Source organism: Poecilia formosa, unplaced genomic scaffold (assembly GCF_000485575.1).
Source record: "Poecilia formosa unplaced genomic scaffold, Poecilia_formosa-5.1.2 Scaffold280, whole genome shotgun sequence".
NCBI lineage: Eukaryota > Metazoa > Chordata > Actinopteri > Cyprinodontiformes > Poeciliidae > Poecilia > Poecilia formosa.
This window is the reverse complement of record NW_006800219.1, coordinates 697,122-715,215: the sequence shown is the minus strand read 5'-3', so window position 1 is coordinate 715,215 and position 18,094 is coordinate 697,122. Positions and strand designations below refer to the sequence as shown.

Genomic DNA, 18,094 nt, shown 5'->3' with positions numbered 1-18,094 from the left:
TTCCGATCGGCCCGGCGGAACATTGTCTCAGAGCAAAACATTTAAAAGGACCAATCCAACCTGCAGTGAATTTTAATCTAGACCAGTTCAGTTTTAGGTAAATAGGAACTTTTGTTTGTGTGAACTGCAGATGAAGTTTTCTCTTGTCCGCAAACTAATTAATAAATTCATCTGATCTCAGTTGAGGCCCGCCTGGAAACGATCATCTGCATTTTCACAAAAATAATAGTATTCTTACATTTGCATCCAGGACTTTGCTCTTTAGGCCATGATTCATATTTTATGACCAAGGTGAGGATCTTAACATAATGAAGCAATAATTCAAGCGCTTTCCTCTGTGGTTCTCCTCTCAGACAGCAGCTGGCATTTGTCCAGACGAAGCCCTTTTCTGTCCACCAACCTCTTTTACCTTCGCTTGAGACACCAAGACACGTAAACTCCTGTGTTTGGGACGGACACTGACACATCTGTTGGGATCTCTGCCTTCAGGTTTAGAGGAGCTGACTTTAATATGGGCCAGTCCAGAAAAAGATGTGGATTTAAATTACTTTTCCAGTTTGCTTTTGCTGCAAGCGATCATTAATTATTTCACTTTGAAATCAAAATCTTCCAATGAAGGAAATGAGGATAGCAATGAAAATCATTATTAAACTCCATCCAGGAAGTAATTAAACATAAATTGGCAGGAAAAAGAAATTGCTTATTCCCTGACAGCTAGTTCCAAAAATGTGTTTAAGCAAACTAGGGAGGATGTAAACTGGACAAAAGCAGGTAGACTAAAAAGTCTTTTCCGTACTTCATCCGAAGGGTGATCATGTCTTCTTGCCTTTAAAAAAATTGCATTAAAAGTGTCAACTTTGTATTAGTAGTGTTATTATTTAGTGAATAACACTTGATGACAACAGTCATAAACATTCATGAAGACTCCTTCATGACACGCTAACGCATGTAGCTTATAGCCGACATTATCTTCCAAACAGCATTCCTTTAAAAAGATAGAGGGATTGTGCTCAAAACCAAAGTGATTTGTGCTTTAATCGCGTTTTCCAGGACATTGTTTTTGTATATGATCTACTGGATCTGTTGTTTATGTGAGAAGGACGATGGTCAAGCTGGTTTGACGTGAAGGGACGACGGACAACAGCTTAGATAACCACTTGTTACATCCAAGGTGCCGGGAACACAACCTCCGAATGCACAGCAGATTGAACTTTGAAGTAGATCGAGAACAGGAAACTCAGGCCACAATTCACACAAATTCACTAAAACTGGGCAATAAAAGACTGAAACAACGTCGTCGGATTCAATGAGTCTTGATTTCAGCTGGAACATGCCGATGGTGCAGTCAGAACTTGACATTAAGAACATAACAGCATGGCTCCATGATATTAAAGGTTCAGGCTGCTGGAGGAAGTGTAGTGATACAGGGGATATTTTCTTGACACATCCCAGACCCTTTAGCTCTTACTGAACATCATATGCCACAACCTGCCAAAGTATTGTTGCTCACCATGTCCGTCCTTCATAGCAACCTGCGTTATGAAGAGCTAGAAAGATACATCTATCAAAATGTTCAGTGAGTGAGTCCAGCCTATTTCTCGAATATTTTTTTTAAAAATATATTAACAGTTGCATTCCTAACACACAGTCATGCCAACGTACCTGTTGTAGAGTTGCTGTATTTGTCTTTTTATAGCCATTCTCTTGGGGATGCGACAAAAACTCAGAGCTGCCCAAATAAAATACCCAGTGAGAGCGCACATCTTTACGACGCCCAGCAGCGTCCTGACAGCAGGGAAGGCCCGACCCATAGCACCCACTGGCTTATGGCTCTGAGACGCCTGTGTTTCAAATCACAGCCCAAGCTGATTCAGAACTTTGTGGAGTGAAGACGTCCAGAGATCTCGACCTATGCACGACACATCCAGCTTCCATGTGCAAATAATGACACTGAAGCTGAGTTTTGAAGGGATTTTGGAGAGATGGGTTGGGAGCTTTTATCGTTAATGCGTCCACAGGTCACTGGTTTTAATCCAGTCTGGATCATCCCATTTGAGTACTTTTTTTTTTCAAACATCCTCCTTAGTTATAATTTATTAATTGTCTCAGTGAGAGCTTGGATATTATAAAACATTCAAATAATCTCAGCCTGCTGTATCTAGTAGCGGTTATTAGTTCAGCTCGTCACTTCCTCATCTCTTTCTGAAACTTCTCTGTTGTTGACCACGTTAGGGTCTCTCCCTTCTTCATTTGTCTTTTCACGCAGGCATCCATGAAGACGCCACTGGCTGATTCTGTTTGGCTGGAATAAAATAAATCACTAAAATAATCTGGTTCTTTTATTTCTTTTTGATCCTGTTAGATTGTTAATGTAGAATGAGTACAAACATTTAATACACAATTATGTTTTACTCTGATTTCTTTTAGAATTATAGGGTTAAATACCAAAAACAACCAACCTAAACCCTAAAAGCAAAAAAATATTCATAACATATTGACTGTTTTTTAATCCACTTTAACAGACACCAACTATTACAATGCAAATGGATAATTATACATACTAGGTGATGACAGCATTTGGCAACTTCTTCCAAATTTTAGGTTTTTTTCTTGTAAGTGACAGCTCTCACTGAAGGAGAAACAATTTTTCAAAACAACATTTTCTGACATTTAAAACAAAACAAAATTCATGAAGCAGCACAGATTTTCCTATGCCTTTTGCCTTCACAAAATAAACCTAAACTACATTAAAATATGTTATAAGCTTAACAAATGGGTCGGGGGGCATGATGTAGTTTCCATTTTATAGTACAATCAAGTAATTACATTACCTTGAGTTGTTATGAACATGCCGTATATTATCAAAAACGACTTTAAAAAATGTATCATAGCCGTTTCTGACACTGTGAAATTGGCCTCAATAAAACAGAACAATGTAACGACAACTTTTGCGTGTCAAACCTAATTTTATATATAAAAAAGGAGTAAATTTCTGCCAAAAAAACAAGTAGATTCAAAATTCAAACATTTTCAATTTGTGAAACTCAAAAAATATCCAAAAGTTGAAAATGTGCAACTTTTAAAACACAGAAATGTCCTTGTTTTCTTTTTGTGTTGTTTTGTTTTTTGTTTTTATTAAAGTTTCTGAGATAAATCTAAAAGTTTTTTGACAAAAAAAAATCACTCCTTTTTTTTCTTTCTATCATGGCTCTCAGAGGTATTGGGGGGCAGCTGTCCCCCAGGCCGGATGGGTGCCAATGGTTTAGCCAATGTGCTTCCTGGGTAAAAATCTAACGACAAACGCGGCTCAAATCGCTAGTGATGGCTCTAATACATGCTATGTTAATATGTATCTAAAGACAGCTGGATTAAAAATATACATAAAAAATGTCATGCTCAAATTGACAGCATATATTATAACTTGGAAAAATTAATAAATCCATACATGGCCTCATACACAGCGTTGATAACTGAATATTTCATTCAGACATTTCTGAAAATGTTCAGTGCATTTAACACGATTCTTACCGCAGCTTGCAGTTCCTCCCGCCACACCTCGCAGCGCTGAGCCTGTTCCTGGTTGGTTTCGCCACCGGGCCTCCAGGTTTCATTGGCTGCACAGAGTCACCTGATTTGAAGAACAAAAAATACTTTGAAAGGAGGTGGAGCAGACTGAGTGGCAGCTAAATTTTCTATGCTAACAAAACTGCCTTTATACTCTGTCCACGTTCGCCCAATAAGCAGCACTTGTTACTGTAAACAGGCAGCAGCCGCTTTCTGATTGGTCAACCGCGCGTCGATTGTTCATTGGCTCTTCAGAAATGGGGACAAAACTGAAGAGACTATTAAAGACGATCATGTGGGCGACAGGAGTAGCTTGTGCCTGTGTGTTTGACTAATACATTCAGGTGTTTGTTTGCCGAAAGGCTTTTCAGGAAACAAGGAGAGCGACATGAGCAGAGGTGAAGGACAAGTTGATTCATTTTGAAGAGATTTTTACATCAATGCTTTATCAGAAAATAAATGAAACTTATGTTGGTTATTATGTCAATTAAAAATTCTAAATAAGAAGAGAATACTATAATTTTTTTTTTCTAAATTAGGTCCTAATCATTCTTGACGATGATGTTCACAAAGAATCGTTTTATAAAAATTGTTTCCCCACGTAAAGTTACCAGCTAATTAAGTAGGTCTGGGTTTTCCCTTTTCGTCTCATTCTTTTTAGCACAGGTAGACTTTCTTACCTTCCACCGTCTGAACCGGGGGTTTCTGGTGGGGTACCACAGTCACCGCCATGTTGCTGTTCAGACCCGAGCAGATGGAGCCCATCGTCAGGTGGAGGCTCCAAACAAGCAGAGCATTCTGAATGATGATGAAAAGACATGCTCCTTCTGCTGCTGTCCACATGCTACTTAGAGTAGCTTTGTATTTGCCCCTCTCACTCACTCGCTCGCTCGCTCGCTCTGTCTCTCTCTCTAAACGCTGAACGAGGATGTGTTTGTTTGTGTGTCCATCACACAGATCTGTTTCAATAGCTGCGTTTCCACTAACCATAAAATTGCGCGACTTGAAATTCACAAAAATACATTCACTCAATACGATACGGCCAAACCGATTTGGCCGTATCGAAATCGGTTTGTTTCACAAACTGCAATGGAATTACTTTTCTCAACATGAGTCACATGATTGACAACCAAATGTTGCCACTGGTACAAACCACGGAGAAGAAGACGAAGAAGAACAAGAACAAGAACAAGAACAAGAACAAGAAGAAGGCAGAAGTAGTTGGAGCATCATAGCACTACGTGTTTTTTAATGACTTATGTGAACAAACTTTTCAAATTTTAGTTGTGTTTCTTGTGTGATGGAAACACCACAATCGCAAATGTGTGTTTTTTCCGACATTAGTGGAATATTGACAGATTTTTAGGCACATTTGTAACAAAAATGCACTGCTGTTTATTTCTTATCCGTTGTATTCAACTTCCTTACTCACAGATCCAACGCTGATTATTTGGCTTGCTTCAGAGGCCAAATAAAGGCGATGTGGGGGGTCGTCCTCATCATCACCAAATAAAAACAAATCTCATTAATTCAGATTTGACCAAACCTCACACCAAAGTGCTGTAGTGTATTATATGTTGGATTTTTATTGATTCCATGACTGCATGCAGTACCACAGTACAACCCTGTACGGTACAGTACAGTGTACCGTACAGTACGCAGGTAATCGATGGACTGAATATCAGGCTACAGACTGAAGATAAAATTTCTAAAGGGTAAGCATGTAAGGAAGTGATAAACACCAAATTATTTTTTTTACCATTTTGCATTAGTTTTGCAATCAAGCCCACAGGCCTCTAATCTCAGACTCTGTCTGATCTGTGCTGTATTCTTTTTCATCTATGTTCTGTAAACTCAGAGGAAAAGTCCAACAGACTTGATGACAAACTGTCAGAAATTTTAGGAGTAACAACTAGCAAGTAGCTGCCCCACACTTCCCTCTCTTTAAAGGGGCAGTATTGTGTAAAATTGACTTTTTTGCTCTTTATATTGTGTTATAACATTATTCCTCCATCAAAAACATACCTGCCTTGATTCTTTCATGCATGTTTGAGAGATCCATTAATCTCCATGGCAACCATTCAGCTGTGCAAAATGTCCGTGTGGATCCAGGAGTTTTGAGGTTGAAGTTCTTCCTCTGAGCTGCAGGTTCCAAGCTTCTACCTCACAGATCATGACTCCCCCATTCAGCTCCTTCAGACTAGCCAGCAGCAATTAGCAAACACCTGGTGGAACTGAGCATCAGCTGAGTTCATTACAGGAGCTACTTCTTAGAGCAACACTGGTAAGAACGTTGTTAGAGGGTTAATAGAGGAGCAAAGTGGTGACGACTTCCTGAAGGCGGAGCCTCAGAAAAAGCAGGAGTTCTTAAAGAGACATACACCCAATTTCAAGGCATTAAATAACTAAGTCATACTTGATATAAGTAACAACTGAAGGTAACATAGTTACTTGATTGTGCTATTAATGCCATTATATGTCTGGAAAACAGATTATACTGAACCTTTAACATAGAAAATATTAAATGAGATAATAAATGGAGTTTAACATTATGACAAGGATTACATTGGAATGTGTCTGATTGACTTGAACTGAGTTTATATTTTTGTCTTGTAATGTGCCATCGAGATGTCCATCCATACATCTGTTGTAAATGTATGTTGTGTGGATGAACTGTATTAATTAAGCTCAATTCATTTCTACTCATCATAAACTTTGTTATTGATCTGAATTTGCTAGTAAAAAAGAAATACATCACTGGATAGTAGCTTTAATATGGAAAAAAAAACATCAGCAAAAGAGAGATCTTATTGCTGGTAAGAAGCTCATGAAGAACATTTTGAAATTTAAAATTCACAAAAAGGCATACAATACAGAAAATAAATAGAAATCGAAGAGAAAGTTTTGATAGTTGCAGTTATTTTCAGACCTAATTTCACTCTGACGGTATCTAACATTTCCTGCAAACTCTCTAATGTATTCCTGCACCAATAAAAACGATTCTACATAAAAGACATGTTTAAACGTTTCTTTACAATGTTTTATTACAATCACAGAGATTTCTCGTCAGACTGCATGACCTTCGCCAGACTCAGCCTTCAGTCTTTAGACCCGTTCATCGTAGGCAGTTTGTAGTTCCTCAGCTGTTCCAGGAAGCCGGGGTTGGGAGAGGAGGCCGGCCGGGCGGACTTCACCAATGAGAGTGCGTCTTCAAACGACTGTCCGTCACATGACATCAGGTAGCCGATGACGACAGCCGGGGCGCGGGACACACCGGCATTACAATGGACCAGCACAACGCCTTTCTGAAACACAATCACATCACAACTGAGACCAACGATCGATTAAACTGGAAGCCCAGACAAAATTTACTAATTCAAAGCTCTAAAGTACTTGATCATCGCTTAACACGACTGACTTGTGGTGTGCCTCAAGGTTCTGTACTTGGCACTGCTGGACTTTCCTCAAGCAAATCGATCGGATCACATTTTCCAGCAGTCCAATCAGTTATGTCACAACTCTAACAAACCTTTGTGACATTTTGGGTTATGTCACAAAAGTTACATAACACCAAGATTGAAATAAGCCCCGCCTTTCCCTGGGGTCGCCACTGGAGGCGCAGCTTCACAACACACGTGTTCGCTTAGGTTGGCTTAGCACATTTCCTGTGTTTAGCTCTAATGGCTCAGCCAAACCATGCATCCATGACTCTTTGTAGCTCTGACAGCTCAGCTGACCCATTGTTCTCTTAAGACACGCACACAAATCAGTCTCACATTTGGGGGTCACGTTGCTCTGCGATAAACAACTGACTTGTTTTTTTAACATTATACCATTACTAATAAATTAGTCTCCAAAGCTTCAATATGTAACTTTCATGAATAATATTTTTTACACATTTGTTGAAACTGTCGCTACGTTGTGACAGAATGGTACGAGACAGTAGTGAATAAAAATCAACCTCTGTTTTCAACCACTGCTCCCAACAACCAATCAGAGCCAGCAGGAGGGTCTTAGTGCTGTCAATCACCCTCCGTGTGGCGCTGCTGTATCTCCTGTCTGGTAGTGTTGAATTTATTCTTCTTGAGAGTCTGGCATTTTTTTGGCGAATGATTTAAGGTAGACTGAAATGGTTCTCCTGATTAGTTAACACCTTATTAATAATGTGGTTAAAAGTAAATTATTAATCATAGTTATTAATATCTACATAAGCCAAACATTGATGTAAATTCTGATTCCCTTCAGCCCTGTCTCATTTACTTCATTCATAGTAGTTTTGAATCACCTGAAACAAAAATTCTTGTGTTTATACAGACAAGCATAACTTTAGTTATCATTGAAAGGTTATTTTGTTTAAACTAAGTTGTTCTACACTTTGTTTAAGTTTCTGATGGAATCATTTAGTTCTTTATTTAGCTAATAGTTTGCCTCTGGCCGGGACAAAAAAGCCAGTGTAAGAGAGAAGTTTTGTGTCAAATTATACTACTTGGTTGGGACTTAAGTTAAGTACCACATAAATAAATGTTTCTGTAAAACAAAAGTTAGGAAAAAAGTAAAGGTTTTGTTTTCTAGAAACACATAAAATTGTCTGCAATGACCAGCATTCCTCGAGTCAATGTTTCAGTTTCTTTTTATATATCGATAAATCAATAGTTTTGAAAACAATAAGGACCTGATAACCAGATGGAAGTCGAAGCTGCTGGATTTCAAGCATCTGCTGCAGTGGCGTTATTTGACCACACGTTGGCTCTGTGGTCCTGCTGCTGTGACTTCGGCTCTTTGAGCCGAACTAAGCAGCTTGTTTGTTTGTGTCTTTAGGAACTCATTAGCTTCTCAATTACAGCCCACATGTTCCATCAAAAGAACGAGAGGCAGGGCGGGCAGCAGGCGAGCGCTGGATAAACGAATGAAATGATCCAAAATTATTTTATTTTTTTTAAAGTTTTTTTTTTTTCTTCATCACATTTATAAATACAGCTGGTAGAAAAAGTTGACTTTGAAACTTTTGGTTAAATGGTGAGGAATACATGCAAAAGAACAAATAAATTAAGAAAAAAGTATATCTAGATCTTTTCTTGCAAAACAATAAAAACAACAAGTTGCATCTGGATATCAAATATGAGCTTCAAAATCTCCTGGGGGGGAAAAAAATCAATAAATGCAATTTAAAAGTTGCACATTTTGCGTATCTGTAATACTTTTCCTGTCTGTCCTTCAACAAGCAGATGTTTGCGGTTGTCATAGCGACATCAATATCTATTGGTCATGATCAGCCAGGTGGCCTGCTGGGTAATCTGAGCCTGCATTTCAAAGTAAATGAATCAGTTTGGTTATCAGGGCTGGAATTACCAAAAACACACACACACACACAGAACCATATCATCACCAGGAATTCATACACACACTTCCTGTAATCAGACACCTCTAATGACTGCCTAATCACTCTGTGTGTGAGTGATTGTGTGTGTGGTGTCGTGTTAAGGTGAGGCCCAGGCTCCGCTGCTAAAAGCTTGTATGTCACCGAGATCTGATCTAGAGGCTGTTTAATAAAACATCAACAAAACTAAGCATCTATTATTCAGAGCTGAAAAAGAGGAGAGGAAATGAGGAGGGGAAGCAAGTGGCAAAGATGTCAGGACGTCTGTCACAACACAAAACTGTTCATACCGCACCGAATGAAGGCTGCAGAGGTTTGTTAGAGGCTGTTAGACCACAACCGGCTTCATGACGGCCAAGGAACGCAGCACAGTTTGGAGAAGTTTAAAAAAGTTACTGAAGAACTCCACAAATCTGGCATTCATGGAAGAGTTACAAGGAAACGTTTCTAAGCTGTTGCAAACTCGAGGGAGAATGCGCTCTGATCTTAGCTAAAATCAAAGGTTTTTGGCAAAAATGTCTGGTGTGGTGGGAAACCAATGTCTCCAGCTGCGTTTCTGTTACGAACGGGAGCAAAACCTTGTCGACGTTCTGCTGATGTCCAAAAGACGCAATTTCGCAATTTCAGTTTTTGCACTAAATAAGAAACGCAATTAAAATCGCACGTGAATGAGTTTGTGAACGTGACGCGTCAAAAACATCGTCCTCCCACTACTTCCTGTTGTTGTCTTCTTTGTTGATTTACGCCACCAGCATGACCCATATTGCAAAAAGGAAAAAAAAAGTCTTTCCATCACAGTTTTGCGAAATAAACTAATATTGGCAAAGCCACAAAAAAAAAAAAAAACAACTCCATCCCAGATTAAAAAGCCAAAACTTTTTAATCTGGGTGAGTGAGAAGGTGAGTTGCCCCCCAACTCACCTTCTGCAAGTCAGACAAAATTGGTGTCAAACGTTTGTGGTACGTTTGTGCAGCAAAAAACTTCGTCATTTTGATTTAGTAAAATTGGTGGGGCTGGTTGACCTTTTGACCTTTAAACTTTCGTTAATATCTTCAAAGCCAAAGCAGCACAAACAAAAGTTTTTGCTGCACATAGTTGCACAAACACCAATTTAATCTGATCTGAAGAAGGTGGGGGGTGGTTGACCTTTCATGACCCCTGGAAACATTTTTTAATATCTTTGAAATGATAGCAGCAAAAATGAAAATTATTGCTGCACAAACGAAGCACAAATTTTATCTGATTTGAAGAAGGTGAGGTCAAGATCTTTTTATAAAAAAATGAGTCTTTTTAAAGAGGAGCGCTTCCATTAAGTAAATTTATTTTCTAAATGTCAAATTACGCCATCTTATGGTGACTGGAGACGGAGCTGGTGGAACATGGTGATGGAAGAACAATCCTGGAAGAAAAACTGCCAGAGGCTCCAAAAGACCGGAGAACCTAAACATAACCAGAACTATGATGGTGTAAATCAAAGCATAGGATGGCCCAGTCAAAGCACAGAGACGTTTTATACACTCTCTCCATCCGGAATGCAAAGAAGAACGGGCAAAGATTTCAGTCTCTAGAAAGCCGGCAGAAACATCCCCAGAAAGATCTGCAGCTGTGGAAGGTGATTTATTTTCCTTCTCTTTAATAATTATGATAGATTCTGCTTGTATTGTGACAAAATGTGAAAAATCTAAGGAGCGTGGTTTCTAAATAACACAAAACTTTCCTTAATTTTGGTCGGACAAAAAACTTTTATCTTCCGTGGGACTGAAAAGAATCTATTTAACTTATCAGCTGATTAAACTTTTTTTTTGTTGAGGTCAAGTTCTTTGTTTGCACTTTAGATTGAAAGTACAATCTAAAGTTCTTCGCCTTACGTTGCAGTAGCTTTTAAATCCATCTGGTCATTCGATATCTCTGCGATGTTATCAGTTTTGCAAATGCAGATTAAACTGAGGTCAGCTGACAGGGGCAGAATTCATTCGCAGCACTTTGACAAGTTGCCGCGGAGGAAATCTCCCGACGACGACGGAGACGCTACCTCTCTGCGAGCCTGCTGGATGAAGTCGCAGCAGTCCCTCATGTACTCTAGCAGGTCGGCGTCCGGGTGGTCCAGGATGCTGACGGTCCGGTAGATGAACAGGTCTGGAAACACGTTCTCCACGCCGAAGGCCACGTTCAGGATGTGGGAAACCTGAGGAGGAAGAACGGCTGACTGGTGGACCGAAGTGTGTGGCACGCACGGATGGACGGCCTGAATGGGAGGCATTCAGGCTGCATACAAACACACTGAGTGTGTAACTACACTGTGCTTGTCTTCGGTTAACAGCTCTTGAGAAAATGATATTTACAGGGTACAATGCTGATGGGGCAGCGACGTTAAGAAGCCTCTGCGAATCTGTGCACTTTTAAACCCTGAAGAGCAACTGAACAAGTGGAAACAACAACATATAAAGTTGGTTCAGTTTCTAGTGCAAATATCTTAGTGGGCTTGAAAAAAGACAAAACTAACTTACAAGTAGATTTTCAGCAAGATATAGAAGCTTGTTTTAAGTAAATAATTCTTCATATTGATGGAAAAGTTCTAGTTCCGCTGGCAGATTATTTCACTTGTAACATGAGAAAAACATCCTGTCATAAGTGAAATAATCTGCCAGTGGAAGTGGTACTTTTTCATCAATATTAAGGAATTGTTTACTTAAAATAAGCTAGTATATCTAACTGAAAAACTTTTTTAAAACAAGGGGGGCTTAGGCTATTGTTTTAGGAAGGTGACAATATTCACATCACACTTGTTCTGTTTTTATGTTGAAAACCTTGCTTTGTTTTTTCCTTCCCTTTTACAGACATTCACTACTTCGTGTTGCTCTGCCTCATAAAATACCTCCAAAATAAACTAAAGTTTGTGGTTCCGATGTGACAAAATGTAGAAAGCTTTGATGGGTAGGAATACTTCTGTAAGGTGCTTTATATGAATATTTATCTGCAAATGCGGAAGACAAAAAAAAAAGATGGCCAACCCAAAACTTTGGCCCGATCCTCAGTTCACAACAGGCTGGAGTCGTGTAAGGCCCGGCCTGATCTGCTCACCTTGTGTTTTCTTAAGGTGCCAAAGTCGTGCGCAGCATCCTGGGAACCTGCTCACACACACAAACACACACAGTGAGTCAATCAGACGCATAGTTCCAGACTTTTCCGTGTGTCTTGGAGGGAGTTGGACCCAAACGAGGATCCGTTCGGTACGCTGAACTTAATGCAGGTCAAAGGTTCATCCAGCTTCCACATGTACATCCTCAGGGGTCATGTCTCCTCCAGTCCACCCCCACCTCTGCACTCGTGTTACAGGCTGCCCTGGTCCGGGAGGCTGTGGTAGTCGACTGAAAGTGACATCCAGGCCAAGGCAGGGAAAGGAGGTGACCAGGGCAGAAGCAAACCAAAACAACGGCTGAACCTAAAATACTACGTTAAAAACCAGAATGAGTTATAAAAATGAGCAATAATATACTGACGCTCTGCAAAAACACAAAATCTTACCAAGTACTTTTGTCTGGTTTCTAGCTCAGTACACCTGAAAAAAGACGAAACTAACTTACAAGCAACTTTTCAACTTGTTATATTGAATAATTTATTAACTCTGATGAAAAAGTTCTAGTTCCACTGGTAGATTATTTCACTTTTAACATGGTAAAAATGTCTTATTATAAGTGAAATCATTTGCCAATGGAACTTGCTCTTTTGTGATGCACAAATAAACTTGACTTGGTAACATAACGTAACGTAACATTTGCTGAGTGAGTGTTTGTCTGTCTCTCCCACTCTCACCCAGAAGCAGGTATGGCTTTACGAAGCCGACCTGCAGGTCCCAGGAAGTATCGGGGACGTAGCCCAGCATCTTCTCTGGCGGGACAGGGTCTTCCACCACGGTAATCGTCGAACCCTTCCAGGTCTCGATGATGCGTCGGCCACTCAGCGATGTCACACGGGTGCACTGCTTCCGCAGGCGAGTCCGGGAGAAGCTCTGGATCTCCTGAGTCAACGACTGCATGGCCAAACTTTACCAAACCTGAGAAGACGGGAACGTCGGTGAGAAACTGCCTCGACAGCATTACCACGACGTCATCATATCGATGTTTAATGGAGATGCGCTGGTCTGGTTCTGCTCTGCATCCCCACAACCAGAGTCAAACAAGGAGAAGCAGCATTCAGCTTCTATGCACCACAAATCTGGAACAAACCTCCAGAAAACTGAAAAACAGCTGAAACACTGAGTTCATTTAAATCTAGACTAAAACCTCAGCTGTTTAGAGTTGGTGTTGAAACATAATCAGTGAAATATGATGTCTAATGATGGAGCTTTTCAAAATGCAAAGCTTCATCATTGACTGTTATGACTTTGTATTTCTGTGTTTTCATGATGCAAAACTCTTTGAAATGCCTTGTTGCTGAAGTTTATTAATGTAAACTTCAACAACAAGTTTACATCAATAAACGTGATTGATTGGTTCATATATTGATGTGGAAAAATTGGGTCAATATCGATATCCAATACTGATATTCCCGTCATGCGGAATAACCTACATTTACTGATGTATCCCAATAAATCTGCCATAATAAATTTTGCTGGATAGTAAATAGTCGCTGAAATTATAGCTGTAAATGACAATGCTGTTGTTTGAGACCGTTTTCAAGTCATATCTTGATAATGGCATAATATTTCAACTTCAAGGTAATGCACAGGAGCCCGAATTAAAACAGCGATGCTCTGACATAATGAGTATGAAGTCGCCGTAGAACCACACGGTTTGACTGCCGCAAAGTAGTAAAGGAAAGCCAGAGAAGATAATTGCCCACACTTCATCAACTTAATTATGCTTCATTCACTGGACCAATTACACGAGATAATTACATTTTTCAGGGTGCATTTACACGTCTATTTCGAGTGCTGGAGTAAGTTTGGATGATTGAGTATTGATGCTCTAATGGTGTTGTCACCTTCTTTCTGAATAGCTTCGTTTAAGTCCAGTCACCAAAGGCCTAAGCTGTCAAAAAAAAAAAAAAAACGGTTAATTGTGAGTCAAATGCTCATTAAGTTTTCAAAGCAAAGACCACATGAGAAAAACACAACTACACACTTTAGACCAGTAAGCAGCAGTGTTGTAATGAACTCCTTTAAATGTTCAGTTTGGTATTTATCACCAAACTGAACTGGTAATTATAAATCTGAACGAGCAAAAATTACCTGTGGAGTTCCCCTAGGCTCCTTTTTCATGCCACTTTTATTCAGTATTTCTTTATAAGTGTGTGACTATATGGCACAACTCTTTACACACAGAGAGTGGATAGGCCAGGGTTTCCTTTAGCTTACTGTAAAAAAAATACTCACAACCTCAGAAAGACTCAACAGTGCGTAAAAGCGCAGAGCACGTCATAAACCCAGGTGTAGTTAAGGGCTCAGAACTAAATCTTAACAGTGACATCAAGTTTTATTTTAAACCAGCTTCTAGAATTAAGTCCTTCTTGTCAAATTTAGGATGTAGAAAAACAGGCACCAACATTGAACATTTTGTACATTAAACATAAGTGACACGGACAGTAAAAATACATATCAGCTGCAGTCCAACACAATCGGGGAAACAGAACGTCTCACAGTCGTCCTGTCATCATTTCACTGAGTCTCCAGTCGTAAAAGGAAAGATATTAAGATGGACTGAATGTCCCCAGGTCTGAATACAGTCAGGTAGGAACTATCTTAGGCGAAATTCATAGAGAACACTTTCATTTTAATGTAATTTAAGTAACATATTTATTGACTTTTAGTTTTTGTCTTGATGTACTTCTGTGTCGATCTGGTTTTCGTCACTTTTTGCTGTTCGTTTCTGGCTTTACTGTGATTATCAGTCATTACTGGTGCTGGTAAATTAACTGAACATTAATTAACATTAATTAACATTCTAAATGAAAGTTATGTACATAGTTGTCATTTATTTATTTTGTTGCTCAGATATTAATTCAGCCCAAAGAACACATTTCCAGAATGTAAACTTCTCATTTTGGATGGTAAATTTATACTTTTTAAAATTTTACATCCCTAAATCTGACTTTTTATATTTATTCTTTTATTATTATAATTCTATGAGATGCCTGTCCAGTCGTGTGATTTCTGATTTAAATCCACATTTCTCAGCAATTTGTCTTGTACAACACAGGGTGCAAAGTTATGTTTATGAAAAAGAAAAAAGAAAAACACCGAATATTATTTAGTATGTTGTTGTTTTTCTAATCGTTTGACTTTTATTTTTACATTAATATTTGTTGCCCAAGTTCAAGGCACCAGTTAAAGTTCAGGTTTCTTTTTAAAAATGGGACAACAAGCGTTAATGAATATTTACATGTAAAACATGAGATTATAGCCAGTGTGTCGCTACTTTCCATTCCTAGTCCACTGACAGGTTGATGCTAAAGCACATTAACAAACAGGGATAAAAAGTCCATTACCTGCTTTATCAGACGGTCGGTTTTAGTTGTTGCTTTGAAAACGTCCCTGTGCCAAAACAGCCGGTAATCCAGTTCAAACCAGGACACAGAGAGAACCACGGACACACACTTCTGTTCTCATCATTCTCTCCAGCAGTCGCCCAGTCCAGTTGTAGCAGCTTCAGGTGTGACGTCTACCTGTCTGCCCGGTGTTACCTGGACCTCCTCTGCTGGAGGGGAGCGGTCACTGAGCAACACGAGACCCGCCACCTGCCTGAGCTTCCCCCCACCCCACTGCTGCGTCACACTCACATCCAGAAAACAAAGTAGGTACTGTTATAAAACCTCGACCCATATTGGAAACAATGACTAAAAAAAAAAAAAAAAAACGGGGTTTAAAAAATTAAATAAACAAGAGGGAACTCAGAGTTTTGAAGTATTAAGGTGACAACACTTTAGTAAATACAGGCTTAGAGTTAAAGGAACTGTGGTCAATTGGTAGATGCTGCAAATGTTCCACTAGAGGGAGCTACATTTCTATATTTGCTGATCGGCTTCCTGAGAAACGGGAGACAGAAACACATCCCAGATTAAAAAGTCAAATACTATGTATGTTTTAAGTAGGCTGCATTTTTCTGAAATACATTTCTAATATTATGTACTTCCTAAGATATTTTAAAATACATAGATTGAAAAACCATGGTTTTAATCCATCCATCCAAATATCTGATGATTTTTTCTCCTAAATTAAACTTTACATTACAATTAAATATATTACTAAAGTTGTCATTCGGATAATCTTTTTTAAAAATACACTTTGCATGTTTTTCTAAAAATGTATATTTTAAATGTACATTTAAAAATATTAAAAATAAACAAGCATATGCACTAACTTTCAGAAGTTATACTTTTGATAAGTTTTGAGTGTATAGTTTTAGTTTTTAATTGTTCTCAAACATAAATACATTTTATTACTTGAAAGTACTTTGTGTGACAGTGTCTAATCATGCTTCAGTTTTGTTCAACATAAAGAGATAAAAACTGTTTTGAGTTTTTGAATACATTGGACACTTTATTAGGTACACCCTGTTGGGCCCTGTTCCCTGTTACATAGGTCAGAGAAGGCTTCAAAGACATTATTCAGGGATTTTGGTTCATGTTGACATAAAAGCAGCACCTTTTGGTGCAGGCTTGTTGTGATGAGGATTGTGGGCACCAAGTAATGGAGGAGTCAAGGCGAGAGTTTCAAAACAAAGGAAACCGAGCCAACTGTTGAGGATGGCAGCATTATGCTAAGGTTGCTGCTTTTTTCTGCCAGTATTATGTCAATTGGACTTTTAGCTTTACATCACATTATGTTGTTATTCCCTCATCAAAAACACATCTGGAGTGTTTGAGGTGTTCTTGCTCTCACAAAGTGCTGCCGTTTCCACGAAGCAGATGTTCCTCAGCTCCTTCAGACTAGCCAGCAGCAATTAGCAAACATCAAGTGGAACTGAGCATCAGCTGAGCTCATTATTGGAGCTACTTCTCAATGCAACCCTGGTAAAAACGTTGTTAAAGGGTTACTACAGGAGTGAAGTTGTGATAACTTCCTGAAGGCGGAGTTTCAGAAAGAGCAGGAGCTTCTTAAAGAAACAGAGACCCAATTTCAAGGTGTTAAATTGTCATATTTGACTCATACACAGCACTTTTTAATAACTGAAGGTAGCAGTTTCTTGATTATGCTATAAAAATGGTACTATGTGCCTGGAATATGCATAGTACTGCCCCTTTAACAGCTGGAGCAAACCTGAAGCCATCTGATGGACACGTGGTGCTTCATTTACCTTTTTGTTATTGGGATTTAAGTGCTAAAAACACCGTATAACCTATTAGGATGTGTTTTTATTGGTGAAAAAGCCTTCTAAGTACCTACTGAACAGTGTCTTCAACCAGAAGGGTAAACCCTCACAGGTGACTTTATGTGTTCCAGCTGCAGAGGGCAGCAGGTTTTAGAGGAGGATGAAAACTATTTTCAGTGAATATGTCCGCCTCGGCCGCATTGGCTTTATTTAACTATGCGTCGTAAATCCAGCAGTGCAGCCTCCAGTCACTTTTTTCTGCAAACATGCCGCAAAATCAGCAATTGTTCCAGATTACATTCAATCCTTCGCAATACCCTGAGTGTGCGCGTGCGTGTGTGTGTGTGTGTGTTTGTGTGTGTGTACAGCTGCAGTCTTATTTATGTTGGAATCAAATTCTGGTAGTTTCCAAGAATATTTCCACATGCAGCGAGAACTAGCTTTCTCTCTGGGTGAAACTGAATCTTCTCAACCTTCTCAAAAGGAATGCGCTTCCAGTCTATGTGCGTGTTTACCTTTGGGAATGTGTGTGTTCATTCCTCTGATAAGAATTTTTTCCTGCCAACTAAAAGAAGCTTTTACGTCAGAAAAAATAACACTTACAGAGATTAAATCATGAGAACATGCAAAAGAAAGAAAAATGGGTCGAGAACGGGGGGAGAGAGAGAAAGACAGAAAGAAAGAGAGAGGTAAGCGAATGATGGAAGACAAAGTGCTGATTCAGTTCTCTGCATGTTGATCCATGAGTCAGAAAACCCAGAGAGGCCAAGGGTGTGTGTGTGTGTGTGTGTGTGTGTGTGTGTGTGTGTGTGTGTGTGTGTGTGTGTGTGTGTGTTGGCTGTA

General features: G+C 39.2%; 1 protein-coding gene and 1 long non-coding RNA gene across 3 annotated transcripts in view; one reads left to right on the top strand and one right to left on the bottom strand.

The window, feature by feature from the left end:
- Positions 1-3,260: 3,260 nt before the first annotated feature.
- LOC107838571 (uncharacterized) overlaps positions 3,261-18,094 on the top strand; it is a 15,680-nt gene continuing 846 nt past the window's right edge. Inside the window, exons 1-2 of the long non-coding RNA XR_001664659.1 lie at positions 3,261-3,271; positions 11,026-11,028. This is a non-coding gene — a long non-coding RNA (uncharacterized LOC107838571). The remainder of the gene's footprint in view (positions 3,272-11,025; positions 11,029-18,094) is intronic.
- LOC103151395 (dual specificity protein phosphatase 19) lies at positions 6,319-15,694 on the bottom strand. Of its 2 annotated transcripts, XM_016681417.1 has the most exons (6): positions 15,429-15,694; positions 13,926-13,972; positions 12,756-12,996; positions 12,024-12,070; positions 10,975-11,127; positions 6,319-6,869 (listed from the first exon to the last, which is right to left on the bottom strand). In XM_016681417.1, the coding sequence occupies exons 3-6, from the start codon at positions 12,976-12,978 to the stop codon at positions 6,663-6,665; spliced, it is 630 nt and encodes a 209-aa protein (XP_016536903.1). In that variant the 5' UTR covers positions 12,979-12,996; positions 13,926-13,972; positions 15,429-15,694; the 3' UTR covers positions 6,319-6,662. The 2 variants fall into 2 exon arrangements, with proteins under 2 accessions (XP_016536903.1, XP_007571497.1); XM_007571435.2 differs by lacking the exon at positions 13,926-13,972.